Source organism: Aethalodelphis obliquidens, unplaced genomic scaffold (genome assembly GCF_003676395.1).
Source record: "Aethalodelphis obliquidens isolate GAN/ISIS:26980383/991018 unplaced genomic scaffold, ASM367639v1 scaffold111, whole genome shotgun sequence".
Classification (NCBI taxonomy): Eukaryota; Metazoa; Chordata; class Mammalia; order Artiodactyla; family Delphinidae; genus Aethalodelphis; species Aethalodelphis obliquidens.
In genome coordinates this window covers 535,481-555,963 of record NW_020838055.1, presented here as the reverse complement: position 1 = coordinate 555,963, position 20,483 = coordinate 535,481, and the positions used below count along the sequence as shown (strand labels likewise).

Sequence of the window (20,483 nt, the reverse complement as noted above, 5' to 3'; positions counted from 1 at the left end):
AATGGTCAGCAGGTGGCTGTTAGCACAGGAGCAGCAGCTTCCGACACCCCCCGCTCTTTATTGTTTGCGAACTGCAGGGAGAAAGTCGATTCAGGGAATTTAGTGTCTGAGTTGTATGAAAGAGCAAGAACAAAAACTGACAAGATTCCGTGTTACAGCTGTCTCTCACAAAGGGGGAGAAAAGGCTTCCTGACCCCAGTTCAGTGGAGATGAACAGAGACACGTACCCCCACCGAGCGTGCCCCTCTGTGCCTTCCAGCATCCTGGTGACGAGCAGCCAAGACTGGTGCCAACCTCATACTCACACTGGCAGGCCCAGTGCACTTCCCTGCTTCAGAATATAAACTGTAAACGACTTTGCTTTATTTTCTGTTATAAAGTTACATAATCATTGGATAACATCTGGAAAAAAATCCATTAAAAAATAATAAAATCATCAATAAGCTCATCATCCAGAGAAAAATAGTGTTAGCACGCTGACATAATTTTTTCTAGTCTTTTCTCTTGCTTTGGGTATGTGTATTGGTATGTGTGTACATATAAAGACAGAGATAATCAAACTATCTACAATTTTCTATCTTGCTTTTTTCACTTCTCATTACTAAGATGTATTTCTCCATGTTATTCAACATTCTTTGTACAAGAATCCTCTCTAAGATGGGGTATACTTTGCCCTTTCTCAGCATTTTGGAGCAGTTAGGTTCAGGGTATTTAGCTACTTGAAGTAATACAGGAACACTTTGCTGTATAAGTTTGCATTTCTGATTATTTCTTTAGGATAGATTTCTAGAAGTGCAAATAGTGTCCAAAAGTGTGACTATTTTTAAAGCTCTCACTATATACTGCCAAAATGCTTTTCATGAAGCCTGTTCGCAATTGCCTTGTAGTATATGAGAGAGCTGTTCTCATTGGGATGCTATACGGAAAACAGTACCTCACTGCTGTTTATTTTGTATTCCTTTTGCTGCTAGAGAGATAAACATTTTATAGTATGTTTATTGGTCACTTGTATTTCTCCTTTTGCAAATTTCCTGTTGACATCAATTCCAGCTTAATCATTAACCTGGTGTTTCAGACACAAAATAAAGGCACTCGCTGTCCCATGTGATGGCATACCCAACCCAGAGGCCAGTTTCTTATAAAGGGTAAAGAGACCTTCTGAAAGTTCAAACTGCAGACCTAAATGTACCAGTGATGAAAGAAAGGGCCAGGGCTCTTTTAGGAACTAGGAAGATTATTAAATCTACATAAACCTTTACTTTTATATTGATATTTGAAGACATTTAACCAGAATCATAGAGTGAAAAGAGGGCTCAGAGGTGACTGAATCCCTAACCTATGAGGCCACTGAGAACCAAAGGGGTTAGGCCTCTTGTCCACACCGCTAATTACAGGCCCATGTGATCTCGGGAAAGAGGTTTTTTTGGACTCCCAGTCCAGAGCTACTACTTGAGACAGTGGCCACGTGGCTGAGAAATGAAAATAAAAGTGAACAGTTGTAGTCTCAAATCCCTTCTGAAATGACAACGCTAATCAAAAAGAATACAGAAATGGACATGAAATTCCAATTTATACACATTTCAGGAAAAATAGCTAATAAACAGAGAGAAATACACACATAAGGTTGACAGGTTTCAAAATTTCCTCTTAGGCCAGCTTGATAAAATTGTTTGGAGGCTTTAAAAAATGTTTAATCAGAGAGTTCTGAATTACTCATCACAGAAAGTAGATGATTTTCATTTCATCTGAGGCCAACTGGTTTACCAAAACACCTCTGATAAACAGGTAACACTCAGAAATAGTTTTCAGAGGCTATTGTTGCCCTGATGTAATGTAACAGGAGTAATTCTGACAACTGTGCTGAGAAACAGAAATAAGATGACTTTCTGCACCTTCCTCAAAAAAGTCAGCCTTCTAAATACTTAAAATAAATCTCCCTCTTTTTGGGGGGTGGGAGGGCATGGAATAGAACATACCATCTTGTGAAGAATTAAAAAAATATATTGCCTAGGTCTATTTCCATTTATACCATACAGCTGTCCCTTAAAGTTGATGGTAAGGCACATACCAGGTGGCCCTTGAGGATTTGCAAATTAGAAATTTATCTGAACAGAAACAAGTCACATCCAAAACTGTATTTTAAATTATGTCGGAATGCTACAAACATTTTTCCTCCTTGACTATAGTTTTAAAACACTGTAAAGAAATCAGAAAAGTAGCCAGGGCCTGTCCTACACCTTAAATTAGTGAGCCGTTGAATAATTTATTTACTCATTCATTACTTCTACAAATAATTGTTCCAAAGCTGAGAAATGTGCCCTACTGTTAAGGAGCCAGAAGCCATTTATGGTCTTTGTTTCTAGACCTACATGAGAAGGAAATATTTCTCATGTTGTATTTGGCCTTTGAACTAAACCTCTCTCTATCCAACTCTCCTTATCCCAAGAAGAACATTTCCTTTGAACAACATAAACTTTTATCTGTTTATATCAAGGGGTTAACCTCAACTTATTTAAACAAATATTCACTGAGAATATATAATGTCCATGAGACTGTGATAGTAACAGAACACAGTTTCCATCCTCCAGGGTAATCTTTATCTAGTGAGGTAATGAAGTTTCCGTAGAGAAAATGCAAGGCAGAATGGTAAATTCTATAATCCAAGTTACAAACATTTTAACGACAGTCAGCCCTCTTTATCTGTGGGTTCCACACTCGTGGATTCAACAAACCGTAGATCAAAAATATTCAAAGAAAAGAAAAATTCCAGAAAGTTCCCAAAAGCAAACTTGAATTTGGTACACCCAGGCAACTATTTACATAGCATTTACACCGTATTAGGTATTATAAGTTATCTAGAAATGACTTAAAACATTCAGGAGAATGAGTGTAAGTTATATGCAAATACTACACCGTTTGGTATGAAGGATTTGAGCATCCTCAGATTTTGGTATCTTCGGGGGTCCTGGGATTAATCCCCTATGGATACCAAGGGATGACTGTAATTTATTTCTCTGAAGATTAACACTGTTAATGTGTTTAGTCCTTCTGATGCAGATGGGTTAATTTTTACACATGAAGGTCTCTGGGACTAATGAGAAGAAATTATTTTAAGCATTTAATTTATATCCTAAATTAGCTTTCTGTAGACTTTTAATCCATGTAGGCATGCACAGAATGAGGGAGCAGGTCTGAGCATGGGGTGAAAAGGGACGGAGCTTTCAAGGTACTTCATTTTAATGAAACTGGATTTTAGTCTGCATTACAGAGGTTCCAGAAGTAATATATTTTTTAAGGATCAAAAATTTAAAAATACATATTCTTTGACCCAGCATTCTCCAGTGTCAGGACTTGAACCTACAGATATGATCCCAAATGCCTGCTAAGCATATAGATAAAGAGCATCATTGGACTTTTTTTTTTTTAATAGCAATTAGAAAATTAGGTGACTGCTTAAATAAATTATGGTATATCCACATGACAGAATACTATGCATAAATTGTAAATGCTGATGTAGAACGACCACTGAGATATATTATATCAAAAATGTAAAAGGCATATATATATATATATGTAACATTTAAAAATGAATATATCAATAGAAATATGGAGATATGCAAAATATTTTTCTGGAAGAAATCAAAAGAAATTTAACAGGTTGAGGAGGTGGGTAGAGGGTGGGATGCAGAGAGGGAGATTTCAATGTTCACTTTCTGTGCTGTTAAATTTTTAAATTTTAACCTTAGATATATTACTTTTTCATTACTTAATTTTTAAATTGTTAACATGAAGTTATCTGGACAAGGAGATAACCAGATTTTCCCCCCCCTTTTCTTCTCTGCAACTAAAAAATATTCTAAAGGTTGTTGTATTAAAAAAACAAAACACAGCAAAAACTGAAAAAAAATCCCAGGAACTATGCTCCAGGCAGTATGGAAGACAAGAGAGCCTGAATCATTGTCCTGATGAAAAACAAGTAAAAAAGTCAGATAAGACATAAAACATGTATAAAATGTTTTAACTGTGTTATTGAGCTGGCAAACTCTAAGAAATGAGGTTGAAATAAATGTATTTTTAGATAAATAATAATAGATGGACCTTCACTAAAAAACATGAGATATATTTCAGTATAAGGGAGAGTATGTATTTCAGATAAAAGGGAAATGATTTCAGATGTTAAAGTCAGAGATGCAAGTAGGAAGAGAAAAAAGATATTAGTAAGTATGTTGATCCAATGCAATTACAGTTGAACTCCCAGTAGATAATCTCTGTGGAATTTGACAAGCTAAATCTGAAATTATATGGAAGAACAAAGGTCCAATTATAGTCAAAAAACAAATAGACTAATGGACAAAATAAAGACCCTATAAATAGGCCCTTGCATATATATGAAAACTGGATTTATAATGGAGAGGGCACTGCAGATCAGTGGGGAAATGGTTGGACTGTTCCATTAAAGGTACTGAGACACTAAAAGCAATAGCCATAAAGGAAAAGATTATTAAAATGTACTACATTAAATTAAGAGTTTCTATTCATCATTAGTGGCAGGGCACGAATAAAGACACAGATGTAGAGAACGGACTTGAGGACCACGGGGTGGGGGGCGGGGGAGAGCTGGGATGAAGTGAGAGAATAGCACTGTCATATATACACTACCAAATGTAAAACGCATGGCTAGTGGGAAACTGCTGCATAGCACAGGGAAATCAGCTCGATGTTCTGTGACGACCTAGAGGGGTGGGATAGGGAGGGTGGGAGGGAGGCTCAAGAGGGAGGGCATACGGGGATATATGTATATATATAGCTGATTCACTTTGTTGTACAGAAGAAACTAACAACATTGTAAAGCAGTTATACTCCAATAAAGATATAAAAAGATACATGAAATCCATGTGTGACATGAAAAAAAAAAATAAAGAGCACAATAATCATTAAAGAAAAAAAAAGTTTCTGTTCATCAAAAGACACCATAAAAATAAGACAAGCCAAAAACCGGGAAAAAATATTGCAATACATATAGCTGATAAAGGATTAGCATCCAGAATATTTATAGAACTCCTACAATTGATAAAAAACAACCCAGAAGAAATAAGGGCAAAGGACACAAATAGGGATTTAACAGAAGAGGAAACACAGAAGTCCATAAACATAATAAAAATATGCTAAACTTCATTAAGTAAGCAGTGTCTTTAAATTCAAATTTAACTCACAAAGTGATCCATTATATAACCACAAGTTTGACAAAATTTTAAAAGTTAGATAATACAGTCAGCCCTCTGTGATTATGATCCAAGGTTGGTTGAATCCAAGGATGTGGAACCCATGGATAAGGAGGGCAGACTATGAGAATTGTGCATCTACAGATTTTGGTATCTGTGGTGGGTCCTGGAACCCATCCCCCGCAGATACACAGGGATGGCTGTACTATACGTTGTAATGATGAAGATCTTGAGTGATAGGACCCTCACCTCTGTTGGTGCCAGTGTAGGTTTATATAAGCAACTTGGAAAACGGTCTGGCATTTCTTAGTGAAGCTGAACATGTGGTTACCCTAATCCTACTCCAGGTACACATCCTAGAGAACTGTTAACACGCGTATGTCAGGAAACGTACTGGGATGCTTACGGCAGTTTTGTTCTTAATTGCACAAAACAGCCCAAGGACCATTAATGGTGATATAGACATAAACTGAGCTCTGTATTAGAAATTCCATTCCATGTAATGGAATACCAGATAGCAGTGAATCACGAATGAAACAGAACTCCATGCAGGAACATGGATGAATCCCCAAAAATGCTGAGCAAGAGAAGCAAGAGAGAATACATGAAATATGATTCTACTTATACAAAGTTCAAACACAGAAAACTAAACAACACATACTGTTTAAAAATATATAAAGAAGTATGGGCTTCCCTGGTGGCGCAGTGGTTGAGAATCTGCCTGCTAATGCAGGGGACACGGGTTTGAGTCCTGGTCTGGGAAGATCCCACATGCCACAGAGCAACTAGACCCGTGAGCCACAACTACTGAGCCTGCGCGTCTGGAGCCTGTGCTCCGCAACAAGAGAGGCCACGATAGTGAGAGGCCCGCGCACCGCGATGAAGAGTGGCCCCCGCTCGCCGCAACTAGAGAAAGCCCTTGCACAGAAACGAAGACCCAACACAGCCAAAAATAAATAAATAAATAAATAAATATATATATAAAGAAGTAATACATTTAAGAAAAGCAAGAAAATGATAATTCAAGATTCAGGATAGGGATTGTATGGGGGAGGGGTGGGTGGTGTAGGAAGGGGGATGATCTGATTAGTGAGGGCTCCCTGGGTAATCTAAGGACCTGTAATACTCTATATCCTAATCTGAGGAGGGGGTGCATGGATGTTCATTTTATTTTTTAAATTGTATAATACATTAAATACATATTATATAATATATATATTATATATACATATATATGATACATTTCATGGGAAAAAAGCACACACACACATCTTTCTGAACATGATGGGGAATATATTATAGTCCAACAAGAAAAGAATTTATCAATGGATTTACAATGTGATCCCTAGTTTTTAATCCATTTTATCAGAATGACATATTGAGACAGGATTCAGTCAAGCTTGGAAACATAGCTTACACCAAGGGACCATATGATAAACACTACCTCACATGAGAAGCTATAAAAAGCTGTGTGACATTATGAACCGCTCTTCTCTGCCTCACAAGCGAAAATCTCAACTACTTAACTCAGTTCAACAGAGAAAAGCTGAAGGGAAGATCCTATGCAAGCAGGCAAACACCACGGGCTAGAACTGACTAAGCAACATAAATGGACTTCCAGTGGTTAAGGCTGACAATGACCTCTAAAGTATGCTTGAAAAACAGAGTTCTTCTGCCACATATATTTACCTTGCTTCAGAAGAACCAACACCTGCCTTCAGTTGCTGTTCAAGGAACTGAATTCTTTTGCAAAGCAGTATAAATGCTCACCTGTGCTTGACCATTTTTTGATCATGGCAAAAATGACTAAAGAATCTTGCATAGAACAAGTGCATGACAGCATGTTCTTTCCCTCCAATGTACAAATCCACAGGCATCCAGTAATCTGCCAACGCTGTGCTGAAAGGGCTGGGAGGAAGAGAGATGGTCATTTATAAAAAAAACCCTGCTTTGTCACAATTGCATAAATTAGACCAATCATAATTTGCATATTCCCTGAAATAAATTATGTCAGAGAAAAACAGTGATTTTCTTATTAAAATATAATGAGAGAAGCTTATATAACAAAGGAGAAAAATGTCAGAGCAGTGTTAATTTATGAAATTTATAAAAACTGTTTCAGAAGCCATATTGACATATTTTAACAAATGTGATTTTCATATATAATGAGGACAAAAGGAAAACATACCAGCAAAAAGTGTATTTCTGAACAATGCATATTTGACTATCTGGATTTATTTTAATTTTTATTACCATAGACAATCAAGATTTTTGAGTTCTTACCAATAGAGGGCAATATGGCACGTACAATGGAGACTCTCATGCAGACACTAAAAGTTCATTTTAAGACAGAAATTCATTTGCCTTCCCAGTGCATTAAGAAATGACATGCATGTCATTTCTTCATACACTAGAAAGGGGAAATAAAGTACACAAGTCCAAGTCTAGAATTAGTACTTTTCCATGCAGATTTGTGCACATGTGAGAGGGTGCCCAGTTTGTCTGGTGATTGTTAGAGAGTTGGACCACTATTGTATGTTGCTAATAATCATCAACTGTAGTCCCAAAAATGCCTTGTGAAAATGTTATGCCCTATGTAACAGCAGAGTAACATAAAATTACATTGTATAAACCAAAAAATAAATAAATAAATAAAACAGAAATTCAATCTTATTTTTAGAGCAGCCTCAAAATGCAGATAGTCAGCAAGAGCCTGCATATGCTTCCTGAATGCACTGAGCATACTTGGAGTAATTAACATGAAACAGCCTAGTTCTGTCACCTAATAGATACTTTTTAGTCAAGAGAGGTCCTAAAAGAAAGGCTTCCTCACTGGAGGCATCGTTCCCTAGTCCTAATGGATGCTAGGGAGGAAAAGAAATGCCACTCACTTTATTTTCTCTGTGTGTGTGTGTGTGTGTGTGTGTGTATGTGTACACTGTGTGTGTATACACTCCGTGTGTGTGCACACTCCGTGTGTGTGTACACTCTGTGTGTGTGTGTGTACACTGTGTGTATGTGTGTGTGTATACACTCCATGGTTTCACATATATGTGAATTCTCTTCCCCACACCTCAAGGTACTTTTTTCCCTGGCGCTCAGCAGGTGGGCCTGGCCAAACACCATGTGTTTGCCTTAAGGCAGCTTGTTTTTCTCTCCTCCAGTTACTATGCCAGAATTCTGATAAAATTTTAAATAATGTTTCTTTGTGAAAAATGCTTCCCCAGAGAAATCTAACTGTTCATGCAGGTGACAGAAAAGCAAGGGAAGTCAAGAATGGTACTCGGCCTGAAAGTAAGTTTGAAATAAATTGAGCAGTGAGATGGGATCTATGATCTTTCCTGGAAACCACCTAGTGAGAATGCAAGCCAGCATGGAAATAAACAGCAGCATTTTACAAAGGAAATGATGTGATACGTGGTATTCCCAAACTGGGGGCTGTGAAGGTCTCGGGACATACCTCTCACCAGCTAAGGGTCCCATCATTAAATTGGAGTCTCATCTGTAAGAAGGTTTTCCCTTGAAGCATTCTGAGAGGTGGAGAGCCTGATTTCCCTTACATTCTAAGGCAGCTCTTCCTAACTGGAAGTCACCAAAAGCCCCTTCTAGAAGGAAGATCCAGAAGAGGGGCCCCTCTGTGGGTTAGCCGGGGCTGCCCTGGTGGTTCCCAGCCACAGAAGTCGCCCTGTATCCTTTCTTGCCTCTGCCAGCTACTATTTACTCCGGATCCTGCTCATTCTGCACAGCCTCGACTCAAATCACAGATCCGCAGGACTGCAGGGCAGGCAGGAGCGCCTGTCTCCCTGGAAATATATTATCTTACAACCAACGAAGGAAATGGGGGCATTTTCAGACGTGGACTATGGGGTTTCAGTATAATTGTTCTCCCATGGACAAGAGCAAGCTGGCAAGGTCTTTGAAGCACAGTGTCTGTGGTTTTCCTGTGCTCTGTACCAGTTTTCTTTTGTTCTCATTTCCTTCTTTACCTATCTACCTACTGCTCTCTTTCCCTTATTTATTTATCTTTGTCAAAGAAGCACATGCACATAGCTGAAAAAAATCAAATAGTACCAAAAGCTTTATAATTAAAACAGTGGTCTCCAGCCCCATTCCTTCACTAACCTCCCTCCCACCCCTCACCTGTCACTTAGCCACTTCTAATTCTTTCAGCTGTGTTTTCTGGCAATTATTAAAATTGTTTATGCTCTTTGTTCGTTTGTCAATTTTGGAGATTATCTAGCACTGTATGTGCTAAGAAGTCATGCTTCTCAGCTCTCTCACACTCCCTACCCTCCTATCCTCCCTGAATAGTTACATCATTATTTTCAGTTAAGTAAGTAACATTACACCTTTACAACTGCATAAATGCAGTTCACCACAGGGCCAACGAGGGTATTAGCACTTCCTTCCTTTTTCTGCTTTTCATTTTTCTTGTACCTGGGACTTACTTGGCTGTGAAGAATCTAATTTAATAATCGAACACACTCCCTACAAGAGCCTGTTTCAAAGAGCACAATTGATCAACAGCTTCTAGCTCTTCTGTCTTTGGAGCCACTGAGTGTTCACACAATCCATGCCCTCCTATAGGGAGCGGACCACAGCAGGCGTTTCCTCCTGACTTGAGACTCTCTAATGGACAAGCTTTGCTTGAGGCTTCCCGTCAGCCTGCTCGAGACTTTCTCAAGCTGCACTGCGGTCTGAGGCTCTTCCTATGCCATCCTCCTACCTCCGCCCTCTCCTTTCACAGGTGTCAGACCAGCATCACAGTCAAGGGCTCGCCCTGCCAACTCCTGCTCCCTCACCTCCTTATTCCCTAGAGGCACTTGCCCCCATAAATCTCTTGCCCATCGAATTCCATCTTGGTGTTTGCTTCTTGGAAGACCCAGACTGACACATGCTCAAGAATTCAGCAGGGCTTTCTTTACCTCTGAGTATTCTGAGGGTCGGTATATCTGAAGTAGTACCAAGCAGAATCAACAAAGGTATCCATCGTATCTGTCTCTCTCGTGGCTGCTCCCTTGCACCTAAGAAATAAATGAAGTTCATCGATTGGTTTCTTTTTAAATATTAATGCATTTTCCACCAGCTTTTGAGAAAGCTATGACAATCATTATGAATTTAAAATGTCATAAGAACAATGCTCCATCATGAAAAGATAATTCACAGTGTGGACTCTCTTTGTACTGCAGAGTACATGATGTTTTAAAGAAACTTACAAAATAAACATTTAAATCTTCAACAACTAAAAGCCCTATTCTGTACTTCTCTGAATTTAACATGGTAGAATATCTAACAGGAATCTTGTCTCTTTACTGCATTCACTTCTCTTTTAGGCATATCAAGACTGCCTTCAGCCTTATGAGGCAAATCAGTTTATGAAGAAAAGCTGAAAACCAAATGTAGTGAGATACTGTGCTGAAAAATGAACTTGGGGTTTTTTTCTATCTCTGTCTCTTGGGTAAGGGGAGCAGAAACCCACAAGAGGTGACCTTAGGAAGATAAATCACCTTGGGAGCCCAAAGGCAGAGGCATGCTGGAGCCACCTCATACCAGCTTGTGAGGACTAACTGTTGGGATCGCTTCCCAACTCTGGGACAAATGATGCCAAGTTGGTGGTCTGAAATTAGCCCTTGGTGGAAGTACCTATACCACAGAAATGGGCTAACACTACAAATCAGAAGCTCCCCTCCAGAGAGCTATTTAGTACACACTTACCAACACACCACTGCCTAAAGGAAGCTTCCTTATAGAAGGGTGAAGATAGCCCCACTGTTCAAGAAAGTGAATGAAGTGAGATGCCTGGTGTGTAAAGGGTTGAAAAGAAAAAGCAATCCTCATCCTAGGCATGCAGATGCCTGGGGAGGACTAAGGTTCCACAAACACCTAACTGCTGAACCAATTTTGAAACATGTTGGTAGGGTGATGGCCCTGTGGGACTGAAGCCAAAAGCCACAACTTCTGGGAAGCCAAGAGAGAGTACCCTGAGCCAAACCTGGCCAAGGAGGGTGCTTGGCTTCCTTGAAGACCCCCCAGAGGCATGGAACAGCAGGGGATGGGGTGAGCCAGCTACCGACAGCTATTAGCAGGGACCCTTTGTGGCCGTGAGAAGCCACAGCAGGAGAACATGGCTCAGACTCCAGGCTCTCCCTTCTGAGGCATGAAGTGGGACCAACCACCTCTCCAAATGCTGCCCTTTTGGCAGTATGGGTCCTCGGGGACTCTTGGAGAATTTGAGGAGGGGGATGAGGAACCCCAAGAGGAACTGATGAATCCTCTGCTAAGTTAGCATGCAAGGGCTTCAGTCTGTTTTTAATTTAAAAATAAAAGAAGGGGTGCCTTTATATGTTGCATCTGTGATATAGCTCATACTGGCTTTCCGAATATTATTGGAGGAAACAGCCACTCCCCATCTTCTGCTTATTAAATGGAAGTGGCTCAGCAGAGAGCACAGGAGCCCAGATCTGGCAGGGCTCTGGGCTCCCAGGGGCCTCCTCATTTCAGTCAGGGGGCCTCCCACTGGGAAGAGTGGTGGTCCCTGGGGTAGGAGCTTATCGGAGAGAGCCCCAAGGGAACCCTAGTCCTGTTTCCTACAGTGCATCTCTAAATGAAAGCCAGGGGACTTCCCTGGTGGTGCAGTGCTTAAGAAACCGCCCGCCAAAGCAGGGAACATGGGTTTGAGCCCTGGTCCGGGAGTATCCCACATGCCGCGGAGGAACTAAGCCCATGCGCCGCAACTACTGAGCCTGAGCTCTAGAGCCTGTGAGCCACAACTACTGAAGTCCACAGGCCTAGAGCCCATACTCCGCAATAGGAGAAGCCACCGCAATGACAAGCCTGTGCACCACAACGAAGAGTAGCCTCCACGCACTGCAACTAGAGAAAGCCCGCATGCAACAACAAAGACCCAACGCGCCGCCCGCAAAAAATAATAAAATAATTTAAAAATTAAATAAATAAAATCCAGGTCTTTTTATTTGGAAGGCAATCAACCAGAACACATACTATTTTGGGAAATAATTAGAAGGTAACTGTTACTTCTTCCTCACCATCAGGGCACCCACACAAGTTAGGAAGAAAATGTAGGATTCAACTGATAATAGGACTAATATCTGACTAAAACTTGCCATGCTGATTTTCTTTTTAAAGGTCATGTTGGACTTGAAGACAACCAACATGTTTTCTTGCTGACACTAAAAGCTGGATTACATGGAAGAAGCTACTTGGTAAGTGGGATGGACAGATGATGGTAATGGTGACAACGTTATTACCATTATTAGCTCCAAGAGTAATAATACTAACACTGGGTGGCAGACACTAAGCCAAATGCTTCATGGGCATTATCTCATTTAGTCCCTAGTAACCCTGGGGATTATGAGGTAGACACTACTCACGTCCCCATTTTGCAGTTGAGTAACTAGAGTTCTGCGAGGTTAAGAAATCTGCTCAAGGTCTTAGAGCTCAAGGGGAAGGAATCCACCTTTGCTGGACTCATGCCTGTGGTCCTTACCACCATGCTGTCCCGCTTGGCCACACGGGCTCAGTGGCTCTCAGCCCTGCGTGCTCATTAGAATCATCAGGGAGACTTGACCAAGACCAAGCCCTGGGCTCTGCCCTCCAGGAATCTGCAGCCAAGGTAGGAAAACTTATCCCCACCACCAAGGCCCTGGGCTGCCACAACTGGCGGGCTGAAGGCTGCTGATGTCTCCGGCAGGGAAACCCTTTGTCACTGCTTATCAACAAAGAGGGTGATACCCTAAAATGGCCCAGAGCTTCCTATGTTCCTGACTGCAAACCCCATCTCAAACCTCAGAACCGCCTGGGTGAGGACCTGGGCGGACTGTTGGCAGGCCCGGGCAGGATGGCACTAATATTTCCAGTTACAGAGTGTCTGCTAGGTGTCACTCTGCAGTGTTACATGCATTAATTCTCGTCTTCTGAAATCCCTTTGAGGGGGTTATTTTAGCTCCCGATAAGGGAATCACAGCTCAGAGAGGTTAAGTGACTTTCCCAAGACCACACAGCTAGGGAAGAGGCAGGGCCAGGACTTGAAGCCATTACTGTCCAACTCCCCATTCTGAGCCATGCACTTGCACTACATGGTTACCTAATTACTGACCTAGAGATGCTAAGAAGAGGACTAAGTTATTTTAAAACAACCCCATCATGATCTATAAGGCAGAGAAAAATGGCTTTTCCATAGAAGGAAGAAGGGAAATATTACAGCTTGGTATCTGTTATTTGTTTAATCAGCTGGAATGCTATCATAAAAATCACATGTGAGACATGCCAGTGAATTAACAGGAAAACATAATCCTACTGTCAAAATGAGAAGAAATGAGATATGGTATGTTTCAGTATATTAAAGAATGAGACCCCCTGAGCATACTTGTCCTCGTAGCTACTACTACTCTGCTACTTGCGACAAAATCCCCACTGTTATCACAGTCACTATGTGGGAAAACGGTAAGGCATTTTCTCTCATCTCTGAGAAGCTCTTTGGAATATAAAATGGAGGAAAGTGGTCTCTTCCAAAGCTATCATGAAAATGTGTAGCTTTTCCATCAGTTGGATCAGCTGTTTCTGGGAAAGATATGAATTGACATTGCTGCTTCTACCGGCTCAGAAGAGAGGACGGGGCGCTCATCACAGGGGCTGGGCCCCAGATTCCAGCCCCTTCTCTCAAAGATAGCAAAAGACCTAAGACCTATGTTATTCTTTCCAGCCAAGTGGAAGTCTGGGACCAGACATGGTCACAGCTGGGGAACGTGGTTTCTTACCTAGGGCAGGAGCAATTCACCCACTCCGAAGCTGAGGCCAGTGGGGAGCCTCCCTTGCCAGTGAAAGAGGTGATGCTGGGCAAGGTCACAGGCAAGTCCTCCAGAGGCACGGGCACAGGACCGCAGGCCAGGCAGTGGACCATGGGGATGGGCGTGCCCCAGTACCGCTGCCGAGAGATCAGCCAGTCCTTCAATTTATCACTTGTCACCTCTCCGCCCACTCTCTTCCTCCGGGCTTTCTGAGTCAGGGCTAGAAATGCATCTGGCCGGTTCATACCTGTGAACTGAGAGGGGAAGGAGAGAGATCACATTCCTCCCTTGGTAAGAATGAGCTGCCACCCTGATGCCACCACCCTGGATTGCCATTTTTTGTGTGGTCTGTGCAGGGCCACATTGTGACTCTCTGTTGCCTTTGTGGGCACCTTCCTCCTTACAGTATTAAAACTTATATTTTATGACAGTGGTGAATAAAGATGAATATAATTTTTGACCTTAAGAGTTCCCATTTTTTCTTCTGATGTTAAAGAAATTAACACTTTTTGGGGGGCCCCTGAGAGTACTGTGGGCTCTGGTTTGGGGCTCTCCTTATCACCAGAGTCCTGTGGCACCTACAGAGAGAGGCAAATATCAGCATTCAGCTGCCAGTAAAAAACTGCACATTTATTTTAATGACTGCTCCCCTCTTGAGACAGGGGTGGCCAGAAAAGAAAAGTTCCATATTATCCTAGAGCCAAAGGAATTCGGGCAAGCAGGGGAACAAACTGAGGCCTCAGCTTGAAGGACCACCCCTTTTGTATTTAAATGCTCCCATGTGAGAGACAGCAGGGCAGGACACTCATAGCAGAAAAGAGGAATTCTCTGTTCACTGGACACTTTTTTTTTTGCGGTACACGGGCCTCTCATTGCTGTGGCCTCTCCCGTTGTGGAGCACAGGCTCCGGACGCGCAGGCTCAGCAGCCATGGCTCACGGGCCCAGTCGCTCCACAGCATGTGGGATCTTCCCGGACCGGGGCACGAACCCATGTCCCCTGCATTGGCAGGCTGACTCTCAACCACTGCGCTACCAGGGAAGCCCCACCGGACACTTTTGAGAGAACCAAACTAATGATAAGAATTGGGCCAGCATGGCTTGCCAACGAGGGGATCGTGGGAACCTTGGAATTGGTTCAGTGCAGGTGTACCGCAAACCTACTAGGTGCCAGGCTTGTGCTAGGCGTTGGGAGCACAAAGATAAATCTGATCTGCCCCTAACCTCAATGAGCTTACAGCCACGGGGCATAAAGAATAGGAAAGTACAGCTATGTTTATCAAAAGCAGCCTTTTCCATTAAGCGTCTGAAATGTCCTGAAGACCGAGCTCTCTACCAAGGAACCACTTACACTCTGGGAGAGCACTTTCTTTGTCCTACACTCCCACTATCATGTAATTATGGTGCAGGTGATCACAAGCGCTCTTGAAAGTCTATCTTCTCAATGCATTACTGTTTTCACATCCCAGAAGTTCATGGAGGCTTTCACCATCCATTCTCCTTCCATCCATTGAAAGAATTCCTCCAGTCTAGATATTCAGTCTAGGGCCACCAGAAGATTCAACAGACCACCTGAAGCTATTTGAAAGAAGCCAGGGAGCATAATTAATGCTCAGTCCTATACTAAGGAGGGGGCATTTTTCTGGCTAATTCATAAGACTAATTTTGGCCATGACTGTCCTCTTTCTCACCCTGCAGAGGGTTATCCGGGTCTCTTTCTGGCACCTTGGCTTGGCTCTGCTCTACATCTAAGAAACCTGCTCACACACAGTCTTAAGAAGGGTTTAAGGTTCAGTATCTTAAAACATAACTCGTGTCTGGGGATATAATTTATGAAGTGAAGGCATAAACATGAGGTCAGAAAACATTGCCACTCCTTACACAGGAAAAAAAACCTGGCTATTCCCTTATTTTTTATATACATGATATCCTATAGCCAGGTAGTCCCAAACCTGAAAAACCTGGATCTTCAGGTCTAATGGAATCAGGATCACCCAGGTGGGGCCGGTAAGCATCTCCCTGGTGATTCTGAGACATGGCCGGGTTGCAATCACTGTGTTAAGCCAGGAGTTCCCAGGCCCTACTGCACATTAGAATCACCCGGGGAGCATTGAATTCTCCTGATGTCCGATCCATGTCCTCTCCACTCCCTCAACCATTAAATTAGAATATCTGGGGTGGGACTCAAGCATCAGTATTTTTCAAAACGTTCCAGGTGTTCTCAAAGGGCAGCCAAGTTTAAGAAAGAGTGCTCTAAACCAGAACTCTCAAACTTTAATGTGCACACAAATTACATGGGGTTCTCACTAGACCAGGTAGGGTCTGAGAGTCTACACTTCTAACAAGTGATGCCAACGCTGCTGGTCCGGGAACCAGACTTTGGGTGGCAAAGTTCTAACCCAGGGATTCTCAAAATGTGGTCCCTGGATCAGCAGCAGTAGTGGCATCACCTGGAAACTTGTTAGAAATGCAAATTCTTCAGTTGCATCAGGGACTGTGAAGCAGAATCTCCAGATGGGGGCCAGGGAATCTGTGTTCTAACAAGGCCACCAGGTGATACTGGTGTGTGCTCAAGTTTGAGAATCACTGTCTGAGCCATTTCCCACTTCCCCCTTCCCCACCTCACCCTACCTCTCCCATCATAATTTCTGGCCTAGTTCGGTATCAAGGCTGAGCTCAAATCCTGCCAGACTTACCACCTAGCAAGAGACAACCTTGACCAAATAAACATGACTCAAAACTTCTCTGCTGATTTCTAAAAATGAGTCAAACTTTAGGTGGGAATAAGTCAGTAATCTGGGGAGAACAGAGATCTCTAAAAGGAACAGCCAATTTTGGTCACCTGTCCCAAGGAATCAGTTTCCCTCGAAGAGGTCATTTTTCTTAAGCAGAAGATTCACAAAATAAAGTTTAGTGCCTTCGATAACCACACTATCCTAGGATCAGGTTCAACTTGGAGCTGATAAGCTTTTAGATCTTGAAAAAGAATATCATTTTGTTTTCATAGATTAAGAAACGAGGCTGCAAGACTGTTAGTGTGGGTATGAATGAAATGATAGGTTGTAACTTGCACCCAAAGGAAAATGTGTCATCAAGCTCATGTCAAGGCCCTGAGTTTATAAGTAAGTTCTTCGGCCACCTCCACGGGCACCGACCTCCGCAGAGCTGCTCAGTCTCTCCGTGCCATCTGGCATGGTTTCAATGACTTCAGAGTACGACAGGCCCAGGGTTTGGGCTAAGACAGTGTCCTCTAAGCTGGTGCTGGGAATTCCTGTTTAGGGGAAGAAACACAAAACGTCTCCTTTGCAAATGACCAAATCACAAAATAATTGACAGCACTGACACTCAGCGTTAGCTTCTCAAGGGAGACTCTAAAAGATTTTAGTCACAGAAATTATAAAACCACATCATATTCATTGGGAAAATGGAGAACAGTCTTGGAGAAACTCACTACCCTAACACAATAGTTTACCATATTGGCACTACTTCCCGTAAGTCTTTTTCCATTGCTTAGTTTCTTTTAAAAAATAGTTGTAATTCTAAAATATACAATTTTGGGTGCTTCTGTCACTTAAATAGTAAATCACAAGCATCTGGGGAAGTGTCTATTTTGAGTGACACAGGGCAGTGGATTTCTCTTGAGAAGCAGGGCTGACTCCTCCAGCAGCTCCTAGTGCCCCAGAAAAATCCGCTTGGTCAGTAAGTGGAAAGCTGGCCAATGTGTTTCTTCAAACTATGCTTTGTTCCCAGAGGCAACAGTACGTTCTGAACAGACATTTCTTCTTCAACCCACATATGCCCTTGAGGAGATGGAGTTGAATGTAAGTAAATCACTCATCCAGAGGGCCAAGGCATGCTGTTTCAGCTTCAGCTAATTAATACAAACAGGCTTTTTAGTTGTTGGTTCTGTAGGCCAGGGTTTCTCAACCTGGGTCCTACTGACATTCTGAACTTTGCTGGGGGGCCTGTTCTGTGTGCTGTAGGATGTTGAAGAGCATCCCTGGTCTCTACCAGTAGAAATGTTTCTAAAATTGCCAAATGTTGCCTGCTGCAAATCACCCCTGGTTGAGAACTGCTGTAGGGTCAACTGTCAAGACTGCTGACATCCTTGTGGACACTACACATCACGCAGCAACTGAGAGAGATAAAACTAAGGGTAATACACAAAATGCTTACGTCAGATGTCCATGAACAACCTCTCTGGAATGCTGCCCTAAAAGGGTGATTTAATGTTTGGGACACACATTCTAAAGATCCTTGGTAAGATGGAAAACTCCATGGTATGATGGAAAGTTCTGCAGTGTTCCAGCTGAGATTATGGACGAAAAGCATCTAATGAAGCAAATAAACTCTCAGAGTGGACTTGAAGGATACTGAAGGGTGAGGACAAATGGCAAGCAATAAAGGTTGCTGAAAAGTGTTCATGGTCAAGAAGGGAAAAAAGTCATTTACTGCATTCCAAAAGTTTGTGGTCTGTAGTAACTAGGAGCAATCTTCGAATGGAGACATTGTAACCACAGAATTTATTTGATCACATAAAGACCACTCTGGACCACTGTGTTGGTCATGTGGGGCTCAGTAGAGTGTGAACTATTTGTAACATGCAGGTGAGATGGTGAAAACACCACTTTAACTCTTGTTTACTTTTGTTTCTGTTCTTCTTGGAAGGCCGAGAGCCAATAATTCACAAAACATTAATTACAGAAGTGTGGGAAATCAAGACAACAGGAAAAATGATTTTCCATGCATACCCAAGAAAATCAGATTTTCCTTTTTCTTTTTCCCTTATCCTTCAGAACTCTCAATATTCTGTTAGTACTTTGACTCAAAATACCAAAAGGGGAGACTTCCCTGGTGGTCCAGTGGGTAGGACTCCGCGATCCCACTGCAGGGGGCCCAGGTTCGATCCCTGGTGGGGAACTAGGTCCTGCATGCATGCTGAAACTAAGAGTTTGCAGGCCACAACTAAGAGTCTGCATGCGGCAACTAAGAAGTCTGCATGATGCAATTAAAAGATCCCTCATGCCGCAACTAAGACCCAGCACAGCCAAAATAAATAAATTAATATTTTAAAACAACAACAACAAAAAAAAAAGGGAGAAAAGCCACATCAACAAGAGCTTCCTTTATTGTTTATCTTGGCTGGTTGTACTAATGAATTTTACTAATTATAAAATGCATTAAAGTAATAGAAGGAATTATTTCCTTTAAGGAACATACTTTCTAGGTTTAAATTGTCAGAGGAGAATGACTTGGGTGGCTTAATATCTGTTTTCTGTGTTGATGTTTCTTCAAATCAGTTTGCCAAAGAAGGATCTGAGAATTGTGAGCAAAACCATGATTTCAATAAGCAATGCTATTTCTTCTGTGTGCTAGGAGATACAGAGTGTGGAAATAACTTCCTCCGCAGGTTCTGGCACATTGGAGACTGCCTGGAATCTACAGCAGGAAAGCTGTAGAGATTGCTCGGGTCTGCCCTGAGGGCAGGTCTTGGATGGGGTATGATTAGGTCTCACACCTTGGTTCAATCCCAGACTTCCTGTTCAGTGATGATAGGTTAGAACTCTTAGGAATGAGTAAGGCCGCCAAGGAAATCCAATTTACAGCTCTAAATATGACTTCGATTTTACTGCTATTTCACGATCCCTTTCTTGCATAGCTGAAGTTCACCTCCTCCACAAAGCCTTCACCAAAAACCCAGCCCACATCGATCATGTGTGCTTTGAACGCCCATCTCAGCAGTTGCTGTTGGTTCTATGAATTCTGAAATTGGATTTTCATCTGAGTTGTATGGTTCCCCACATTGTATAGGCAAGTCTCACCAACTAGCTCTACTGGCAAAATCCATGGGCCAGACATTTTTCATTATTCTCAGTAGCAACTAGCAAGATGCAATAAACTTGATATGTTTTCAAAATATGATGCTTAACTAAGAGATGATGAAATGAAGGGACATTCATTTTTACAAAGAGGCAAAACAGATCATGGAATATATAGTCAGCTCTTCCAGGCTAGGATTTTGATCTTAAACCTGCTAAGTACACTATCCTGATTACATTTTAATGGCTACTTACCTATTTTTGCATCCAGAGAGCCCTCAAAGTCAGCTTTGGCCAAGATGACAACAGGGACTTCCTGCTGGGTGAGCATGTTCACAGCTGTCACGGGCGTGAGGCAATCTGAAAATGAGAGCAAACAACTGTGGACACCAATCTGCTGGGACTCTAACACCATCTGAATCTCAGAGGAGACAAGTGAGAAAAATAAGCTTTAGAATTTCTGTGTTTTTGTGCTAATTATTATAGAATTTGTTCTTTGAAGGTATTAACAGATAATTCACACTAGTGGAGAATCAAAAGATTAAACAAAAAAATGAAAATATTCATTCGCACTCCTAACCAAAGACATGAAAATGGCATTTTTACTTTCCAGATGGTGGAGTAAAGATGATCCCAC

At 41.9% G+C, this 20,483-nt stretch overlaps 1 protein-coding gene across 16 annotated transcripts in view; it reads right to left on the bottom strand.

Moving 5' to 3' along the window:
* The window catches only part of LARS2 (leucyl-tRNA synthetase 2, mitochondrial), a 269,549-nt gene that overhangs the window by 31,072 nt on the left and 217,994 nt on the right, over positions 1-20,483 (bottom strand). For all 16 annotated transcript variants that reach the window (XM_027097029.1, XM_027097025.1, XM_027097018.1 and 13 more), the window contains 5 exons: positions 20,102-20,206; positions 17,183-17,298; positions 14,000-14,283; positions 10,148-10,246; positions 6,993-7,130 (listed from right to left, as the gene is read on the bottom strand). In XM_027097029.1, the coding sequence (XP_026952830.1) occupies positions 6,993-7,130; positions 10,148-10,246; positions 14,000-14,283; positions 17,183-17,298; positions 20,102-20,206 (742 nt within the window). The remainder of the gene's footprint in view (positions 1-6,992; positions 7,131-10,147; positions 10,247-13,999; positions 14,284-17,182; positions 17,299-20,101; positions 20,207-20,483) is intronic.